This window comes from Monodelphis domestica, chromosome 4, assembly GCF_027887165.1.
Source record: "Monodelphis domestica isolate mMonDom1 chromosome 4, mMonDom1.pri, whole genome shotgun sequence".
NCBI classification, from domain to species: Eukaryota; Metazoa; Chordata; class Mammalia; order Didelphimorphia; family Didelphidae; genus Monodelphis; species Monodelphis domestica.
The window spans coordinates 184,409,327-184,431,276 of record NC_077230.1 but is presented as its reverse complement, the minus strand read 5'-3'; the positions used below and the strand labels follow the sequence as shown (position 1 = coordinate 184,431,276).

Below are 21,950 nucleotides of genomic sequence, written 5' to 3'. Positions count from 1 at the left end.
TGGGAGCCAAGACTATCTGGGAATCAATACTAGTTTATTCCACAGGCTTCTCCGGGTTATCAAATGTTAAGAATGATGTGAGTACTCTGTAACTCTCCATTGGGAAGCTTCCTCCCACCCCCACACTCCACCCATGCACTCCACCCTCTACCCCCAGCTGCTTTCAGTCTTGTTGCTACAAGGCTGGTATTTACTGTCTTGCTCAAACAAGGATGTTGATAATTTTAAATTTCTCAGCTTCCAAGCTTGTGACTTTGCTGCTCTGCTTCCGGTCTGTTTTCTTTTATGTCTGAAATTCCCTACATTTTGAAAAGTCTCATCATGGTGTTCCCGACACTTCCCACTTTGGTAAAATGCAGAAAATAATATTCAAAAGAAAGGATTTGTTAGTTTGGAGCCTGGAAGAAAAGAAACATCCAATTATCCTGAGTGATTTAAACCTTTATTTTCTGATGTATGAGGATTATGTAAGGTGGTGACCTTTCTTTATGCAGGCAGGTCAAACCCAGTTTGCAGTTCTGTCCATAACATAATAAAAACACAGATATCTCTCTAAAATAAATACTGATAAAACTTTAATGAGAGTACAAGTATTTTCAAAGTAATTTGATTTTTTTTAATAGAAGGGGCAAAAAATGGCATTTTTTCTTCTGAATAGCAAATGTTAATCCAGAAAAAAAAATAGAATGAAAAATTCTCCTTGATCTTCAAACCAGAAACTCTCCACATCTCTCTAACCCTTTCCCTTCCCCAATGAGAACCATGCTTAGAGACTGAGAACTTCAGATCTGTTCTCCATTTGACCACCATCTCTGGAAGAAGTGGTACCCCATTCCCTTTTCCCTTGACTGTTGAGGTTTTAAATAAAAGTCCAGTTGAAGGCACCACCCTAGCAAAATCCATCACAAAAACTCTGTTTAGAAAATAAAATTAGCTAACTATGCATCAAAAATTTCTCCGGCCTCGATAGGCTCCTCTAGCCCTTTCTTTATTAGTTTTGACAGGAACAGGCCGGTGAGGCTTTTTGCGATATTCTACTTTTGTCCATCCACCTTCATTAACTTTGCTCTCATCTTCGTTTGCTTTTGAGTCATTTGCAGTGTCCCCAGTGTTCACAGGCATCCCTGGGATTGTCCTAGGTTGGTGGAGGTTATTTGGGCTCTTTCTAGAGTCTAGTGACTGATGTGGACTGAGCACCGATTGAGAGACTCTAAAGAATTTCCCAGAGTACCTTTCTGCTGAAGGAGCAGAGTGTTGACTTTTCCCACTGTATCTTCCCTTGGGGGAAGAATTAAGAGATACACTTCCTCTATTAGATTTATTCCTGCTTCTCCCCGAATACTGACCCCTGTCAGAAGAGGTATCAGAATTAATGCTAGAAATACCACTGTCCCTGGAGTTTAGATGCAGTGAAGAGAAGTTTTTAGTCAATCCGTATTGAGTAGGAGATGAACTTCGGGAATGATTTATAGGTGTAATCTGGTAATACTTAATGGGTGCCTGTGTTCTCTGGACAGCCGCAGCATAAGAAGTTTGGTTATGAAGGAAAGGCAAGAACTGTGACCCAGCAGTAATCGGATTGCTCTGAGAACGTTGAAAGGAAGAAGGGTTGGAAGCAATTTGCCGCATTCTCAGGGTATTTAACCACTGGCAATCTGTATCTGCAAAAGAAACAGAATTGAGACTTGTAAGCTACTGCAATGCTACATTCCTGATGTATAAGAATTATTACACAATTTCATCTTGTTACATTTGATTCAGTGTTACAGTTTGGTGGCATTTTTTTGAATATACATTCTATCATGTAATATGTTAGCTATTTTTCCCAACTTTTTGTGATCTGTAAATATGATAATATAAATTTGATCATTCTTTCACTGGTCAACATCTTGACCAGAATTATCTGTAGAAATCCTCTATTGACGTCATTCCTAACTGAAATGGCTTCATTAGTTATGATTCAGTAGATCTATCCATTCGAATAGTTCTGAACTATCTATTCCATAATGTCTATCTTGTCTAAAAGGATCTCTTACTGAAATCCTTTACTATCCTAAGGTATTTCCCTCCTAACTTCTGTCTTGGAATCAATACTGTGTATTGACTCCAAGGCAGACAAGTGATAAGGGCTAGGCAATGGAGGTCAAGTGACTTGTCCTAGTTCACACAGCTAGGATATGTCTGAGGTTAGATTTGAACTTAGGTCCTCCCAATTCTCAGCCTGGTTCTTAATCCATTGAGTCTCCTAGCTATACCTAATACTTCTTCTAAAAAGGAAATTTTGTTAGTCTGGCCTGGCTTGTACTTGAACTCAAGCTGGCTTGAGTTGTAAAAAGCCATCCCTTTAATAAGTCATTCTAGATTTTTGTTTTCAGTTATAAAGCAATGTTGAGCTCATTAGCCTCTAATATGAAGATGTTACCGACTGAAGCAAAACTAGATCATCTGTAGACTTTAAGCATCTTTCCCAAGCTCCATGGGTTTTTTAGAAGATCTCCAACAATTATACCTATAGTCTTTCACTATCCTGGGATATAGTCCTTTGGATTCTACCACCTTTAAATTATTGAGTACAGCTAGATGCTTTTCTGCAATTTCCTTGCTTACATTTAATTTCTGTTGTTGGGACCTAGTAGATGTCATGACACAGTGAAGTCAGAAAGAACTAGGTGCAATACCTGCTATTGGCACATGATAGCTGTAGGATCCTGGGTAAGTCATTTAACTTCTTGCTATTTCCAGGCAACTCTCTACAATTATAAGTTGCAATAAAGGTGCTTATCTGCATTAGTAAAGGAAATTCCTCTTTGAGAGCTCAATAGACTCATGAAATGATAGGTTTGGTTAAAAAAAAATCTCAGAATGAAGGTCACATGTTACATGGTCTTCATTCTTTTGTTAGGACTTTAGATAGTCTGAGGTACTATTTCTTTCTACTTATAGTGCTCCCCATTCCTTCTCTCCCATACTTTCCATTTATTCTTCAAGTTCCAGCTGAAATGCTACCTCTTTGGTTCATTTACTAATGACTCCAGCCCTGTATTTGATCTTTGTCTTTTCTGATTTCCTGTAACAATTAGAAAAGGAAATATGAGACAGTTTTGGAAGTCAGGAAATCTAGTTTGGTTCCACCACTAATTCCTTGTATCACCTTGAAAAATCCGCTCTTAAACTGTACAATCAATTGTGGCTGTTTAGTAATTTTTCAGTGATGTCTGACTCTTAGTGACCCCATGTGGGGTTTTCCTGACAGAGAAACTGGAGTGGTTTGCCATTTCTTTCTCCAGCTCATTTTACAGATAAAGAAACTGAGGCAAACAGGGTGAAGTGATTTGCCCAGGATCACTTAGGCAGAAAGTATTTGAGGTCAGATTTTCCTGGAGGATGAGCCTTTCATTCAGCCTAGTGTTCTATCTGTTGTATCACCTAGCTGCACCCTGAAATAAGTAGGTTAATATCTTCAAAGAATAGTTAAAACTTTATAGTCTTCTAGAAACCATAAATCTGAGGATTTAATTATACATTGCCTGGTATTGTTCTACAGTTGTTCCATATGCTCCATGTCTCCTCAATTAACATTTAAATTCATTGAGGGAAGGGACTCTTCCCTATAGCACCCAGCATGGGAACTAGTCAAGTAAGAACTTGCGGATGAATTCATTCATTGAACTTAGGTTAGGAACAAAACTTGCTTCTATTTTTTCTTTTTAGTCAATTCTCAAAGTATAGCCAGGGACCATTCCCCTGAGATGCTGAGTTTGTAGGATATCTCCTATAGAAAGGTCAAAACTGGCTTGGAAATAACGAAGCACTTGCCTTACATTTGTTCCTGATTTTTTTTGAAAGGGCAAATGGTCTATATCTTATCTTTGGAAACTGTTAGAACTTCTGTGACCTTCCCCCTTAGGTGGTTTAAGGACTCCTCATAGTGGTAAGTGAGAATATACTAGGGAAAAAAAAATACCTCAGGGGAAGCCTGTATGAAGCTAAGCTATGTTCCTGTGGTTGGGAATGGGCAAGAAAAACCACTTTCTGTACTGTACTTAATGCCATACTTTCCTTTTGTTAAGATATTCTGATTCTAAAAGAAACATTCCTTCCAGCTATTTTTTTTTCAATTGAGTAAGAAAAGAATTCATTCCTGAGATTTCTTTTCTTCCTTGGATTAATGTCTACAAGACAGTGCCCAGCATTCCAGAGATCTCCCTGCTTGTCATGACTGATTCCACCCATCACTCAGCCTATTCTTGGCTTTTGGAAAACTCAGCTCTAGAGAAAAATCTATCATGTCTTCCTATATCTTCTTAGCCAGACTGTTGGAACCATAGGGTTTCTGTTATTTGTGTATAAAGAAGACATTTCATCCTGGGGTCTCACCCAGATAATTTTTATAAGTTTCAACTCGATGATTCTTCTCTTACCTGTATGCTAAGGAAGAAAGAAAAACAAATTCAGGCATGTGCTGTAGCCTTTGTTCATTATACAGAAAATAACTCTTGTATCCTTCTTGGTGAGCAAACAAAGGCAGAGAACTCTGGAGTGGGGGCTCATTATCCCAACCTGCCTTGGCTTTGGTGTCATTGCCTAGTTATTACACTACCTCCCCACTTTTCCGCCCTTACCCTTAAAATGTGGATAATGTTACTTGTTAACTAATCTTGGGAGGAGGGCATAAGACTCCAGGGGTTAAGGGAGCAAGTTTATATAGGTGTTGTTGATAAAATTAAAAAAAAAAAACACTTCTAAGTGAAATGAAAATTGGGCTTGTATTTCAAAATTTGAAATACAAATAGAACATTTCTTTTTCAGTAGAAATTACTTTGGTAAAACCCTACTAATGGATATTCAGAGAAGGTTTGAACTTTTAGCTTCATAAATCACTTTGTGATGTATTTTTTTTAGAGGGAAGATAAAAATGTAATCTCATTCATTCAACTATCTATCATCTGTCTCTATCTGTATTATCTGTCTATCTCTCTGTCCAATCTCTATTTATTTAACTGGTGGTATACTCTGAAGAAAGTCTTCAGGATTTGTATATACTATAACATCATCTTATTTCTGCACACATCATTTTATGGTAATAAAGTGCTTTAAATATGGATTTCATTTGACCCTGGGCAATAGGTTGTGCACATGCTACAATTACCATTTTGTAGAAGAAGAAACATATTTCAGACAGGGTAACTTTCTTAATGTCTCAAAGATTCATATAGTCAAGGATTTAAAAGCAATCTTAGAGATTATTTAATCCAATCCTGTCTTTTTTTTTTAAACCTTTATCTTCTATCTTAGAATCAATACTGTGAATTGGTTCCAAGGCAGAAGAGTGGGAAGGGATAGGCAATGGGAGTCATGTGACTTGCCCAGGTTCACATAGGTGGGAAGGATCTGAGGCTAAATTTGACCCCAGGATCTCCTGTCTGTGCCTACTTCTCAATCCACTGGGCCACCTAGCTGCCCCCTTAGCCCCCTCTTTTTGCTAATGGGGAAACTGAGGCTCTTAGTGTCTTGGCCAAAATCACTCATCTAGTAAATAGGATTGTTACCAGAAACCAGTTCTTTTAATATCTAGCCTGCTATCTGCTTCTCTCAAGGTATTATTCAATTCACCTTAGGATAGAGGATATATCATTTCAGATATTGCTAAGTATATTATTTGTCTTTATTCTGTTTTTATTTTATCAAGACACTGCAAAAGAAACTTTTAATTTTCTTATAACATTAATTAAATCACATCATGAATGTTTGAGAACAAGGAATTTCTAGAGCCAGACTGCTCTTAAATTCTATAACTTCTTCAACTAAAGCAGGGATGTACTGGTAAATGTTTAATGAGGGATTCTCTAAGAATGCATGCACATGGTACAGTTAACATTTTCTCAGTCCCTTTCTTAAGTTTAGACAATTAACAGTACAATAAATCCAACCCTGGTTTGTAGGTTTTGCCAATTTCCAAGTTGTAAATTCTTACACTGAAAATTTGAAAACTGATTCTCTGAACAGGTTGCAGCATATCCCTTCCCTGAAGGGAAATTTAACAAAGTAAAAATGGGTAACTGAACTTATCAATAGAAGCTTTGGAAGTTGCCTGTTTTTAAAGTGAAAACAAACAAACAAACAAACAAACAAAAAACCCTCACACCTATTTCAAGAACTCTGAGTTGACTTTCTGTTCTAAAGTAAGGAATTGGGAAAAATTAGAATTTTTTCTGCTGTTGGTCATTCAGTGGCAAATCATGAATAAAACATTTGTACAGGAATTTGTTTATGTACCTGTGTGCTTGTTTATAGGAATCTATATATTCATGCCTATATTTAGATACTGATAGGGATACCTGTACTTTTTACCAATATTTTCCTCCTCCCAAGTAAAAACTATCTATAATAAACATATATACTTGTATTTATCTGTCTCTGATTCTGTTTCTATCATCTATAATCTGTCTATCTCTGTCTCTGTCCATCTATCTGTCTGTCTGCCTGCCTGCCTGTCTCCATGAAATAACCAACCTATATCATGAAAATGTCTTGGCTCTAACGGACAAGTAGAGAAGCACTCGATATCATTTATTGTGGATGTCTCAATATTTCTTCATTCTTGTATGAACTGGCTTGTTTAATGAATATCTTTATTTATGGGATCTTGACTAATTAGGGCAATTTTCTCTTAAGCCCACACATGCTTGTAGTGTTTTAAAATGTCTCCTTTTCCCTTATATGAAGTATTTGATCCTATAAGCAGAATGCCTCTTTAGCTTCCTTTAGTGGAATCTACATATAGGTTTCCTTAACATGTGGGAAAAGTCTTTGAATTAAAAAGTAAAATTAAGGCACAAGAAGTGTGTGTGTGTGTGTGTGTGTCAAATATAAATTTTCCTAGCCAAGATAAGGCCTTTTTTACATACATGTTTTGAAATAACTTATTTTTTAGGATGGGTTCATATGATTGTCTAAAAAAAGCCAATATGGATTATGCTTTTTTAATAACTCAGAAACTATGTTTCTTAAGGTTTCAAAATACTGAATAAATATATCAAATTCATTAATATATGCATATATGCATGCCTAAACACACACATGTGTATGTATATAGTACTTGCCTAAATGTTTCAAGAACAGGATGTAATCCTTGCAATGGTTAAAGTATGTTTTTCTTTTAGGTACAGAAAGTGACTGAGTTAATCTCCATCACTTTTAATTCTGTTGCATTATATCCTCTATTAAATGCTGCCTTCACTTCCATAATTTCTCTGTTTAATCTCACTGAGGATGGATTCACTCTGAATGATCTCAGTGAGAAGGAAGTAGATTACACAAAGTTCCTGTCTTTACACTGAGAATTGAGATGCTTTCCTCAAAAGACTTGCTAGATGGTTCAGTGGATAAGAGAGCCAGGTCTGGAGATGGGAAGTCTTGGGTTCAAATTTGGTCTCAGACACTTCCTAGCTGTATGACCCTGGGCAAGTCACTTAAACTCTCATTGCCTAGACCTCATTGCTCTTCTGCCTTGGAACCAATAAAGAGTATTGATTAAAAGGTAAGGATTAGGGGGTAGCTGGGTGGCTCAGTGGGTTGAAAGCTAGGCCCAGAGATGGGAGATCTTGGTTTCAAATCTGGGCTCAGATATTTTCTAGCTGTGAGACCCTGGGCAAGTCACTTAATGCCCACTGCCTAGCCCTTATCACTCATCTGCCTTAGAACCAATATACAGTATTGATTCTAAGATGGAAGGTAAGGGTTAAAAAAATAAAATAACATATATATATATGTATATATATATATATATATTGTGATATCAAAATCACCTTAAAGGACTGATATATATTAATTTAAGGTCGCCAAGGAATTCAGCTATGTAATTCCTAAATGAAAACTCAAGTCAGCAGTCAACCTTTTATGGAGTTTTAATTACAAACAGGAGGAAGAAAGGTATTAGAGAGAGAGAGAGAGAGAGAGAGAGAGAGAGAGAGAGAGAGAGAGAGAGAGAGAGAAAGAGAAAGGGGAGAGAAGGGAATAGGACTTAAATACCCCCTCTCCTTAGGCTGGGCCAAAGGCCCAAGCCCTTAGATAGCTGAGGCAAAGAAAAGAGATCAGTCCCTATCACTCACGTGACCAAAATGGAGAAACAGTCTCAGGGGCCTCCACCTCCAGACTCCTTCAGAGCAAAACCTCTCAGAGCAAAACCTCCTCAGAGCAAAACTTCTCAGAGCAAAAAACTCTCCTCTCTCTGTCCTCAGACCCCGCTATCTTTAAGGCAACCATCTAAGTTCCCTCCCCTCAGTTCTCACATCTACCAATCACTGTCGATGCCTCCCCTGTGCCAATGGTGGCTCTAGTTTAACCCAGGACCACCCAGAGGTCTGTGGCTTTGCACATGTCTGTTGAACGTCATATTCTCAAATAATTAAATCTTGATCTTTGCTGCAGCCCTTCCTAAATCCTGTTACTCTAAGTAGGGTGGATATTGTATTTTCCAAGACCTGGTTCTGTCATTCCAAGTATCTCTATTGTATCAATTCTAAAATCAATCATGACTCAAAGAACTTCCTGTTCTATGCTTAAGCATAGGTTAAAACCCTTTCCATTGTTTAGCAAAAGGTTTCTGTCCTAAAGTAGTCTTAAGTAGGGAGGAGAAGGATCCTCCCATGCCAAGGGGTTTCACATTCCAATAGAGTTCTTACTATCAGTAGGAAATTTTTTCCAGTATGAAATTTCCCAATGGGGAAATTTCCAACATTCACAAGTCTAAGAAATTTTAAGGTTTACAATATATATATATATATATATATATTTTTTTTAAAGGCAAGTATATTAAAAAGAAGATACTGAGATAAGAAGTCTAAAAGATGGTCATATCAATCAATAGGTAAATCAGTTAATATTTATTAAATGCCTATTATGTGCAGGGCACCGTGCTAAGCTCTGGGGATACTAAGAAAATTATGAGGTAGTCCTGGCTCTCAAAGAGCTCACAGTCTAAGGGCTATGACCTAAAATTAGGCTAATGGTTTGCCTGATGGGAGAGAAGAGGGCGTCACACATTTAGTTAGAAGACAGTATCTGATCATTTTTTATTATGACCTCCTTCGTAAGGATCACTTAATTTCAGAGTTCCTTAGGTCCATTCCATATCCTTGTTCTTTCTAAGCCTCCATACACTTTACATAGATGTTACCACCCACTACTTCACTATCTCAAACATATCTCTTCTTCTCCCCTTTATCTTCTCCCTCATTTTTCCATTTCCATTTTACTCATTAAGTCTTCCTCTTTTCCTTCATATCTTTTCCTTTTCTTGTCAATGGCACTCAGTAGTAGAAATTAAGACTAATGAGGTTGTTTTAGACACAGTAAAGGTTACAAAATGATCATACTCTTTGACCTAATAATTCTTTTATTGGGAATAAACCTTGAAAGCATTATCGAAACAAGGAAAAGTTATTGGTACCAGGAGTTCCATAGTAGCATTTCATGTAATGGCAAAAATCCTGGAAACAACCCAAATATCCAACAATTAAGAGAATTGTTAAACATATTGTGGTAATGTATGTAATGAATCAGTATGATGAAATTGAGATAATCAGGATATACAAAGAAATCTGTAAAGATCTCTATGAAATAAAGGAAAACAAAAAAGTAGACTTAAGAATAGACTCAAGAATGGATTATACATTCTACAACCAGAAAGGAGGACAAAATGAATGAAAACAAACATGATTCCTGATTAGAATTTGAGTGATTGAAAAAAGTCATGCTAATTCAGGCACTGAAATTAATTTCATTGTAAATAGTTATTAAATAAGTTTAACTGGTTGTATTGATGTTCCAGGTGAATTTTCCAATAAACATTAAAAAATGGTGATGGATTTTTGTATTGGATATTGATATGACAATAAAACCTAGGAAACATTTTGTGAGTCAAAAGAATGGCTTGTATTTTGAAATACATATTCATGCTTGTGCATGTATAGCATAAATACATCATATATGTAAGTATTTTACAGAAGACTTTTAAATTATAGTTTTTGTTAAGGGCTATCATGGTTTTCATGCTAGTTTCCACAAAGTAGCAGCCCACTGTAGTTTAGTGAATACTTGATTTGAAGTTAGAGGATTTAGATCCCAAATCCGTTATTCTCCTTATTAGCTGCATGTTATCTAGCAAATCATTTTTCTTTCTTTCATTGGCCTCTATTTACTCTGGAAAAACAAGGGGGTTGGATAACATCTAATTTTCCTGGCACTTTAAAATCCACAATTCCCTATTTGTTTGGCTAATTAGTGCAATTTAATTATGATGCCTTTATGACTATTTATTATTTTTCATTTAATGCTTGTATTGATAGATTTTGAACAAGTGTGTATCATTACTCTCTTTATTTTTTATATTGGATAAATATGTTAGAAAATAAGAATGGACAGTTATTAAGCTTTTTAAAGTTTGAAGGTGCTAATACAAACATCTTATTTCTATAGATATTATTATTCCCATTTTATAGGTAAGAAAACTGAGGCCCCTGGTCATAGAGCTAGTAAACCCCTGGTCATAGAGCTAGTAAGTATCACAGGTAATGTCTGAACTTAGATTTTTCTTGCCTCCCAAGTCCAGTGTTCTATCTGCTCGGTTATAAGGAAGCTTTGAGTTACAAGGAAAGGATTTAGATCTATGATTTCATTGGTATAGGGGAGGGGCAAGGGAATATGCATTTATTAAAAACCTACTATGTGCCAGACCCTGTGTTAAGCACTTTAAAATAGTTTCTCACTTAGTTCTCACAAAACCTTGTGAGGTAGATGCTATTGTGACTCCCGTTTTGCAGGTGAGGAAACTGAGGCAAATAGCTTGCCCAGGGTCACATTGCTACCACCTGAGGCAGAATTTGAATTCAGGTTTCCCTGGTTCCAGGCCCAGTACCACTTTGTTGTCTAGCTCAGGTAATTCATGCTGAGGAAACTTCTTTTTCCAAAGCCCACTTGCATCTTTTCTGTGACTTCCAGCCTTAAAAAGTTGCTCAAAGCACTGAGAGGTTAAATAATTTCCCCAGAGTCACACAGGCAATAATGTTTCAGAGGGGGGACTTGACTATAGCTCTGTTGGGCTTTAATCAATCAAAATCAATCAATAAATGTTACTCAGTGTCTTCTATGTGTCAAGCCTAGCTGTCTATCCATTAGACTACACTACTTTTCTCTCTCCCTCCTTTTCTTTCTCTCTCTTTTTAAAAAGTCTTTTTCTTTTTAAAAAAAGACCTTCTGGTTTAGGATTAATACTATGTATTGGTTCTAAGGCAGAAGAGAGGTAAGAAGTAGGCAGTGTCTGGGGTCACATAGCTAAGAAGTATCTGAGGCCAGATTTGGACCCAGAATCTCCTGTCTCTAGAACTGGCTCTCATTTTACTCAGCTAATTAGCTGCCCTCACCCCTACCTTAAAAAGCATATTTGTGTTTATATATAGCATTGTTATTGTCCACATGCATAAATTCCCACATAAATCAGACTCTTAGGATTCTAAAATTGGAAAGATGCTTAGAGATGAGCCAGCTATATCCTCTCATTTTACAAATTGTAAACTAGAGTCCTGCAGTGGTACTGTGACTTCCCCAAGGTCATACAGGTAGTAAAAGGGCAGAGCTGAGAGACTTTATCTCAAATTTCCATGGTACAGAGCAGAAAGTGCTAGATTGGGAGTCAGAAGATTGGGGTTTGAATCTCAGCTCTGCTATTCACTCCCTGAGTGATCTTAGGAAAAATCATTTGACCTCCCTGATCCTCAGTTTCTCATCTGTACAATGAAAGAGAGTATGGGAGGGAAACTGGCTAGATGATCTCTAAGGATCCTTTCAGTTTTCAATCTGTGATCCTAGCTATGATATATTCCTTTCTGGGCCTTCCATCATACTCCAGTCATTTAGTTTACAAATACTAACTTACTTGAGTTCGATCTGCTTCCAGCATTGCCCTCCGAGTTGACGAGTAATGTCTGAATGACAAGCCTTACTGCCTTTACTTCATCTTCAGGTTTCGTTTTGCTCCATTGAATTGAATGGATATGTTTGCTACTTTTTGGAGATCTAACATCACTCTGTTTAAAAAACAAACAAGGACATGACAAAAGCAAAATCCAACAAATACATACAAAGCAAGATTATACAATTAGACAGAAAAAAAGCAAAAATGTCTTGCCACTGAATTTTTCCTTTTAGGACAACCATATAGGCATCAAGTAGGAAATTTCTATTCAGTTTTAGTTTAGTGTTCCTCCTTCCTCCTCTCCCCCATTCTAGCATCTTATTGGTTTAAAAGGATGGTTTAAGGCTCCTCTTCTGCTTTCCTTCCCTTTTTTAACCACAAGAGTGAAAATACTTTGCACCCAAAGAGTTAGCCAAAGGCAGAATGGCCTGCCTTGGGAGATAAGGGCTCTCTTCCTATTGAACTCTTCACTTGACCTTCCCCTGGCCAAGATGGAGACCTTGAATTGAAGCAAAGGCTTATTGGGAATGTTATAAAAAGGATTCTTGTTCAGATATGGTGTAACTAGATGGCCTCTAAGGTCTGAAACTAACCACCCTTTACTGATGTAAATAAGCACACCTCCACAGAGGTCCACAGAGAATAAAGATGTCTTCTTTGGAATCTTTCATCAATGCAAAGAAAATTATAGGCTTAAGAGCTATAATGGGTTGAAAATAAATCTGTTGAAATGATGATATATTGACAAATACTAAGAAAGAGGGGATGGAGTTTATCAAAAAGTGGGAGGAAATTGTGTCCCTCCTAGAGTTTATAAGAAATGAGAGGTAGAGTAGATGAATATTATTTGGTCTCAATTACTAAGTAAGGAAAAGAGACTTTGTTACGAAAACTTGAAAATCCAATGACTGGAAAAGATTTCTTATTTGTGGAAAGATCATTAAGTTTTATTTTTTTTAAAACCCTTACCTTCCATCTTAGAATGAATAATGGTTCTAATGCAGAAAAGTGGTAAGGGTTAGCCAATGGGGGTTGTGACTTACCTAGGGCCACATTGCTAGAAAGTGGGATCATTAAGATCGTCACAGTCTAGGCAGGAGAGCTTTTAGGTGGAAAGTGCCTGTTTGTTCACGTTTAATGCTCATCAAGCAACCTTGAGGTACTCCAACAATGATATAGGGTGAATTCTAGCTAAGGGGCATGAATCTTTAGTCACCAGAAAGATGAATCTTCAATTGCAATTTGGATCCCTAATGAAAATCAGTACTAGGTGAGTTTGGGTACTGTTCACCAGTTTATTTGTGACTAGGTCTTCCCATCTCCTGTAGATGGAAGTACAGAAGTGAATCACAGGCCTGATACCAGTGGGATCACCATGGCAGCTTTGACTTGCTCCATTTCTGATATGGATTGGGTGAAGAATAAGCAGTTTGGGTCTTCCCTCTCCCTCCACTCACATGGGCTCACTATATTGGTGCCTGACTTAGTGTGGACACCCTAACAGTTTTAACCCCACTGCAGCTCAAGGATTCACCAGTTTCAGCCTCCTCAGCAGTGGGGATTAGAAGGATATGTCTGTGTGCCAGTTTTTCCAGATTTTGATTCACCCTGAGACTGATTTCCAAGAATAAAGTCCCAAACCAAATCATAGAACAAACACTGGATTACAAAAACATCATTAAGATGTAGGCAACTCATGACTTACAGCCTGGAATGGGCTGTCAAACTTCCTTCACTTTGTAAAAACCTACTACTGGAAAATAGAACTCAAAGGACAGTACATTATCTAACCTTACCTGCCTTTGCCAACCTGCCATTTCAACCCTTTTATCTTCATCAAAATGTCTTTGTATTAATTATATTTGTCTCTTTCTTTTGATTCAGACTCCCTTAATAATCTATAGGCACCCTGAAGACAGAGAATATATATCACTCTTTGATAGATACCCAATATTACATATATCATATACCATATGGCCATTTAGTAAACAACTGCTAATTAATGGATATTGAAAGAGTTCTTTCTTCTTTTCTCTCCCACACTTACCTCATATGTTACAATGTACTCAACAGTCTGATTTGGAAGGATTCCCACAATCCACTTTTCCATTACAAATGGCGGCTGAAAAGATAATAGTTTATAATTGTAACAGATTTTACTTTTATTTCTTTTTTTTTTTGGTGGAATGACCTATCAAACTACTTTTCCTATTGAATAGTAGGCTGTATCCATCAGATTCTAATCTGGATTACTTCCCACACTAAATTTATATTTATTTTGAATGTTTTGTACATATTTATTTAATAAATACTTTTTCTCTTCCATTAGCTATTAGATTCCCACAGATAGAGACTTTTGCTTTTATCTTTGTAGCCCCAGTTCCTACTATACAATAGGTGTGTAACATAAAACCATTAGACTGTAAACGCCTTGAGGGCAGGAATTATCTTTGGTTTCTTTGTATCCCTAGTACCTAGCAGAGTGCCTGGCACATAATACATGCTTGATAAATGTTTCCTGAGTGAATGAATGCCGATTGATTAATAATAATAATGAAAATAATATCTACCATTGAAATAGCACCACATATGTGGCTATATACTGTGCTAGATGCTTTACAAATATTATATTTGGTTCTTTCAATGGCTCTGGGAGATTGGTGCTATCATTATCCTCATTTTATAGCTGAGGAAACTGAAGAAAGAAGTTGAGTGGCTTGTCTGGCATCAAACAGCTGCTAAGTGTCTGAATCAGGACTTGAACTCGGATCTTCGTAACTATATAGGTCCAGAGTGCCATTTAGCTGCTATGTATAGCACTGCATTATTCAGCATTTTGTGACATTTTATTGTGTTTTGCATAGGAACTGTGACAAAATGATAAGGAAATATTCTTCTCAAACACTAAACTAGTAGGATTGAGTCCAGGGAGGCCTGATTCACTAAGGATTTATCCAAGTTTACTGTACTTCCTCATAAATATCTGTATTTCTGGACTTTTAGGGAAGACTAAAGAAGGATTACAAGACGGTGCTCTTTCCAAGTTTTTTTTTAAAGTTTAAAAAGACCCCATATTTGAGCTTAACGTTTTTATTGTTAGTGTTTTCTTCTCCTTTAAATGTTGTAATTAGCAGACTAAGGATAAGGAAACATGGAAGTCAGAAAAGAAAAATTTTAAATTATTTCTTTTCTGCACTGCTTTCTTGTTCATGCAGCATAAGTGGGATTTTAACAAAAAACTATTCTGATCCCAATCTGCTAAATAAAATGTGCCTTTTAACAATCAGCTTGAGTCTGAGCTTATATGGGCTTCGACAGGCACAAAAGCGCACTGCTGGAGTATTTTAATGTCTTTGTTTGATATCCATGAATTCATAAAAGCTTTTAAGCTGTAAATAGAGCCCTACCTTTGTCATCTTTAAAGTCTCTACATCAGGTAGGTTAGTGTTGAATGTCACATCCTTTATGTAGGTTATCGCAATTTCATCCCCATCCATCTCCATATACATTTTCCACTTGCAGTCCTGGAATTAAAAACAAAATTAAAGAATTTTAGGAAGTTCCCTCCTCCCCCTAAAGCTCAATGTATTAAAACCCAGGAGTTATTCTGAGTGTAGCAATATAACATTATAGAAAACGTACTTCTCTGCATGCCATCTCTCCACCCCACCCCACAGTGCCCTGTTCAGTAATGAAATACCATTGAATAACTTTCTGGGGTTGTGGAAAGAATACAGGATTTGGAATTGCAAGTTTGGTTTGAATCTCTGCTCTGCTGTCTACGATACCCGTGTGATCTTGGGTAAGTTACCTTACTTCAATGGGTCTAAATCTTCTCATATATGAAATAAAATTAGAATGATAGCACAGATTTTGATCCAAAAGTTCTTTTAGCACCTCTGTTAGTTAGAAGATATATTTCTTGGCTTGGATATTTCATAATTTAAGAAAATTAATTTATTCCAAAGGATTTTTAATATTCCATGTTGGAATTGGAAAACCTATTTTCATAGGACTTCACCTGAAATGTATTTTCTTAGCGTGTTGAGATAAGCTTTTATGGAACATAATCAAGAATAGTACAATTGGAAATTTACTGATTTTAAGAGAAAACCAGGGAGCCTCCAGGCCTTTATTGAGACAACATCTAGATCAAAGCTGGAAAAGTTTTTGACCTAAGTAACTTCCTCTGCTTAGCACATTCATAAAAATGAAGAGGTAATTAGTGAGAGAAAAAAACTCATTCAATAAAATTGGAGCCCCAACCCTATGCTCATTTGGACCAGTCAGATGTCCTTGGCTGACAGAACTCTTGGTGTTTACTTGTGTTGGGTCCTCAGCTGCTACAGCAACGTTGGCCCTGAGAAGATCAGGCGGGCTAGAAACTGTTCCAACTTGCAAACAGCAGGAACTTCCTCAGGGCAGCTGAGTAATAAAGACTTAAGAATTTTCCTTAGCCCTGTTTCCTCTGCCAGGCAAATATGCAAATGAAGTTAGGCAAGGGCACAGTTAGAAGGAGATCTTGAAATCTTGAGGATGTGTATTTATCTGTCTTGTCTTTGGCTCCTTATTTCAGGGGTGAGGGGACGGGGTTGCGCCTTTCTGTAACTCGGTATCTAAATCTTCCCTGACACAGACACACACTCACCAGTAAGATTTCTATGTTCTGGTGGTGTGGGAAGAAATAGGAGAGCAACATATATTAAGTTATTAATTATTATTAAATTGTTCATTAAGATTTGCTAATAAGAGGCAGTGTGCATGATGGATAGAAAGCTGGTCTCAATGATGGGAAGACCATCTCACGTGTCCAACAAATTGGTTGAGTGATCCTCGATAAGGTTCTTTCTAAACCAGAGATGTCAAACATGGTGTTGGCCCATGAGGCCCACAACCCTCCCCCAAATGGTCCAAACCAGATTAAAATGTAATTGGGAAATATTTAAGAAAATAAACAAAAATGCAACAAAACACAGACCACATTATATTGAAAACTTTTGGTTTTGTTTTTTGTTTTGATAATATTACATTTTAAATTAAACTCAATATGTGGCCCATAAGAGACTTTATGCATGATTTAATGGCCCTTGTTTCAATTTGAGTCTAATGCCATTGTTTTTAGCAACTTTCTAAGATTATAAATTACAGAAATGGGGCTGACCTGCCTTGGTAGAAGGCTCCTCACCTGGGAGTTCCCTATATCAAGAAAAATCACAAGTCCACTTCCTCTCCATATTAAGAGGATCGGAAAGCCTAGAGGAAGAGGTTAGTGAGAAGTATGTGATGATAGGAAAGTAGGAGAAGTCACATGGGATTTAGCAGTCAGAGTCTAGTCTACGTTGTCCACTTTTTTCCAGTATGGAGGAGGGGAAAGGCAGGAAGCAAGAAAGTTTCTATAGTACGAACAACCAGTGCAGTCACCAAAAAATCTATTAGCTAGTTCAGCTTCACTAATCCTTTCCAATTTGAGACTCTGTGACCCCATTCCAACTTCCCTAACATCCTATTTTGAGAAACACTGTACTAAATACAGGCTTTTCCCACTCCTTTTATTTTTCTGTTATTCCTTCTCCTTTATTTAAAAGAGACTTTCCCACTGACTATAAAAAGATATTGAAAGAAGCAATAAAGCTACAGTCAAGAAAGTTATAAGGAAAGGGAGCATTATTTATCTCATTAACAACTTAATAATAATAGCTCGTATTGATCTAAGCTTTAAGGTTTACAAAAAACTTCAAAAAGCACACTATTTTAAAGGACACTAAGAACTACATTAGGTAGGTGCTGCTATTATCCCCATTTTATGGAAAAAGAAACCAAGGTCCAGACAGGTTGAGTGATTTGCTTAGGGTCACACAAATATTAAATGGTGAGAAAGGTACTATTATTATTGTTTCTACTTTTCAGAAGAGAAACCTGAGATGGAGAAAGGTTAAGTGACTTGTCTAGGGTCATACAACTTATAAGAATATCATGGGATTTAAACTCAGGTCTTCCTGATTCCTGGTCCAGAGCTTTATCCATTCTATATCTTAAATGGATACTTCCTATGGCATCCGAGAAAAGGAAACAATATACAATTTTCACTGAAATGTAATTCCTAATTGAATTTCCTCTTGGCCTTAATATAGAACCATGTGGTTAGGAGGCTACTCCAACTTATTTCATATAGACGGACTAATTTTAATGTTCAAAGCAGTCAATAAATATAACAATTCAAATGTTCTCTTAATTCCTTTCAATTCCAAATGACTGTAATGCCTGCTTTTGATTCCCCTACCCCACATACACTTTTTACTAGCTAGTTAGCCAAGGTAATTTAAGAGTTGTCTTAGAAAATAGGACATAAATAGCAGTTCTTGAAATACCAAGAGATAGGATTCTAGACATCAAAATATCTGAATCACCATCCCCTAAACACATTCTAGTCTTTCTGGCCTCAATTTCTTATTCAAATAACCCTCCCCATCTCTGCCAGTTGAAATCCATGCATGCAGGCTCACTCAAACATTGTGTCTTTCTTGGTGCCCTTCTCAATCAATTATACATTGTAGTTCTTTATATTTGTATTTGTTCTTCACACACACATATATACATGTGCATGCTTTTATACATACGTATACACAAACACACACACACATAGGCACGTTTCCTTTCCAATAGAATGTAAGGTCCTTGAGAATAGGAATTGTTTAATTTTCTTCCTTTGTATCCCCAGTGCCTGGCACACAGTAGGCTCTTAATAAATGCTTCTTGGTTAACTGATTCAGAAGTGATTTCTCCTATCTTTGAACATTTGGCATTTTATCCTATCCAGATACTTTTATGCTTTACTTGGTATATTTAGTTTGTTTTTTTTTAAACATCTGTTTCATCTGAAAGGTAGCATGGTGTAGAGTAATGGTATCAAACTCAAATAGAGTTTTCCTGTTGGTTACATGTTGATGTAGAAAACCATAAATTAACATTACCTATACTATATGGTATTTTTATATTTTTTTGCTGGTGGCATGCAGGGGCCACAGAGTGACATCTTTGTTGAATGGAAGAGAGTTAGACTTAACCTTGAAGTCAGGAAAATTTGATATTAACTGTGTGACCCTGAGTGAATCATTTAATATCTTTGAGCCTCAGTTTCCTTATCTGTAAAAGGAGGGAACTAGACCAGATGATTTCTAAGGTTCATTCCAGGTCTAAATCTCTGATTGTATGATTTTCTATTGGATGGATTGTCAGCTCTTTGAAAGAAAGGACCTTCTTATTTGCACTTGTATATTCTTCTGTATCTAGTGCAGTGCCTTAAAAATGGGAATACTTCCATAAATGTTTTTGAATTAAAATGTTTGAATTGAATTTCACAAGTCCTCAGGCTCCCCATCCATTGACATATTTTAGCAATATTTTAATAGTTTGAAGACTTCTGACTTTTATCCATGTGTGTAATCTCTCCATAGATTTAGATCTCAACTTCTTTCCTGCTTCAGTAGACAATCCTTCTCCCTTGTTACAGGCAAAACTTCATCATCATCATTATTCCCACCTGCTGGTGAAACCTTTGGTGTTAAGCATCCTTGAACTTAACTAGGGTTGGTGTTGGATGGCAAAGATATGGTACATCACCAGTCCTGTACCTGAAGCTTTTCTGGTTTGGTGGGGCCTGCTAGATCTCGTGCTTCCTTGGTATTGCACTGAGACGCCAGGGTAATTTCTATTTCACAATAAAGTGTAGAACTTTCTTGAAGAGGGGGAACCAAATGGAATAAATGGCATTCAAAGTAGGAAAAGCAAAAAAAATTTCTGCTCTTAATTGGTAGACTTAAATATGTTTAGCTCTTATATTTTCATTCTCCATTATCCAGGAACTGATTATAAAAGTAACAATTTAAAAGCCTTTCACAGGTGTCTGAAAAGAGAAATTGGGCTATAAACTAGGAACTTATAAAGAAGAGGTACATTATTCATCTCATTAAAAATGATAATAATAATGATAATTTATGTTTATCTAGCTTTTAAAGTTTACAAAAGTGTTTTACATAACATCATTTCACAGATTCTCACAATAATGTTAGGCTGGGGAGGCCAATTCCAGACACAAGATATCCCAAAGCCAATTTTCAGAATGAATGAAATGTCTGTGGTGGACTTAGATCTAGTCTGATAGTAAATTACGTACATTGTGAGATTGAAGACTTCCCAAAGGATTGCCTGTCCAAAATTCTGTCTCCCTAGACTCTGTCATGAATGCCTAAAATTTCCAGTTATTCACTCCTTTGGATTAAGGAACTGAAGTTTAAATAAGAAATGTCATCTGAAAGGGATAATACATTCAGGCACAATTAGGCCATTAAGAAATATGTGAGTACAGGATTAGTTCATCAGATGAGCCACCAAGCAAGGCAGGCTGTATTCCCTGTCAGCCAGGAAGGGAGTGAAATTCTGGAATATGGAGAGTTGCTGTCATGGAGAGAGACACAAATTGGGGGGTGATGTCCATGGGAAAGTTGGTTTGGACATTCATAGGGCATTGAGTTCCTGAAGGGTGAATGAAGAAGGAGTTACAGAAAAGGGGGAAGAGAGCTTCACAGTTTTTCAAGGGACAGCTCAGATTTTAGGTACTCTTCTCTTTTTCTGTATCATTTATTCTTCCCAAGGCGCTTTCTCTGCAGAAATGACATAAGAATCAATGCTTGTAAGATGTTACTCATCTCTTGAAAGAAAAGATAGGTTGAAAGGGCAGACTGAGACATGTATTTTTGGACATGGACAATGGGGAAATTTATTTTGCCTATGCATATTTGTTTTAATGGTTTTCCCCCCATTTGGGGAGGAAGATAAGTAGTTTTTTTGTTAATTGAAAAAAAAATCCAACTTGAAAGGAAAAAAAAAACACTTTCCTTTTTGATAGTTCTTTTTTCAATCCTCAAGTAAAGAAACAATGCAATGGGTGGCAGCAATTAATATAGCCAGAAGATTGGGGAATGGGGACTAGATAAGTGATTTCAATTTCCCCTAGGATGGGAGACTCCCTGTACCTAAGGCAAGTCATCCATCACCTTCTGTACAGCTTAGTCTCAGAGCTTTGCCTTGAGTGCTGACAGGGTAAGTGATTTCTCCAGGGCCATACTGCCAGAATATATGGGAGATGGAACTGGAACACAGGTCTTACTTGTCTTTGAGACCTGCTTTTGCTCTCAAGAGATGTGCCTAAGAATGACATGAAAAAGGAGTCACTTTCTGAAGACAAACAAGATAGTGCTGATGGAGCTCAACTTCCTATTATTCCTTGGCAAAGGCTGAAGCTTATGAAGTAAAGGAAGATCTGAACAACTAAAGTGTATGCCATGTAACTGTCTAGTAAGAGAGAACAGAATAAAGACCAGTACTTTCTCAATGATATTTTAATTTACCACAATATTCCCCCCATTAACTATAAACTTCTTGTAAGCAGGGACTGCTTTATTTTTTCTCTGCCTAGCATATTATAGAAACCTAATGGATGATTTCTGAATAGAACTGGACTGAATGAAAGAACTTTTGGATCATATAGTCATGTGAAGAGTCTACTTTTTGCTAGTTTTATATCGCTGAAAACAAAGGTGGCAAACTTTTCATCTATAACAATCTCCTTTTAAAGGATTGGTTTTTAGTTATTTTTAAAGCACCTAGTAATACGATAGGATAATATATAACAAACAACATTGGGCTTGGGGTGGGGGTGGGGGACCCTAGAAGGCCGGGTTGATGTAATCACAGAATCTCAGAGTTCAAAGAACACTTGGGGCCACCTTGTCCAGCCCATTTGCTCATAGAGAATCCTTTCTACTACATACCCAATTAATAAGTGATCATTCAATATCTGTTAGATGGAGGGGGAACCCACTATCTTCTAAAAGTCATTCTGCTTTTGCACTGCTCTGTTGGGAAGACTTTCCTTATATCAAGTCTAAATCTTCTTCTCTGAACCTTCTACTCATTG

General features: G+C 36.9%; 1 protein-coding gene across 3 annotated transcripts in view; it reads right to left on the bottom strand.

Annotated features, from left to right (window-relative positions):
- Window positions 1–553: 553 nt before the first annotated feature.
- The window catches only part of MAP3K20 (mitogen-activated protein kinase kinase kinase 20), a 219,745-nt gene continuing 198,348 nt past the window's right edge, over window positions 554–21,950 (bottom strand). For all 3 annotated transcript variants that reach the window (XM_007494388.3, XM_056794010.1, XM_001368122.4), the window contains exons 17-20: window positions 15,382–15,498; window positions 14,022–14,096; window positions 11,936–12,086; window positions 554–1,661 (exon numbers count right to left, since the gene is read on the bottom strand). In XM_007494388.3, the coding sequence (XP_007494450.1) occupies window positions 946–1,661; window positions 11,936–12,086; window positions 14,022–14,096; window positions 15,382–15,498 (1,059 nt within the window). In that variant the 3' untranslated portion in view covers window positions 554–945. The remainder of the gene's footprint in view (window positions 1,662–11,935; window positions 12,087–14,021; window positions 14,097–15,381; window positions 15,499–21,950) is intronic.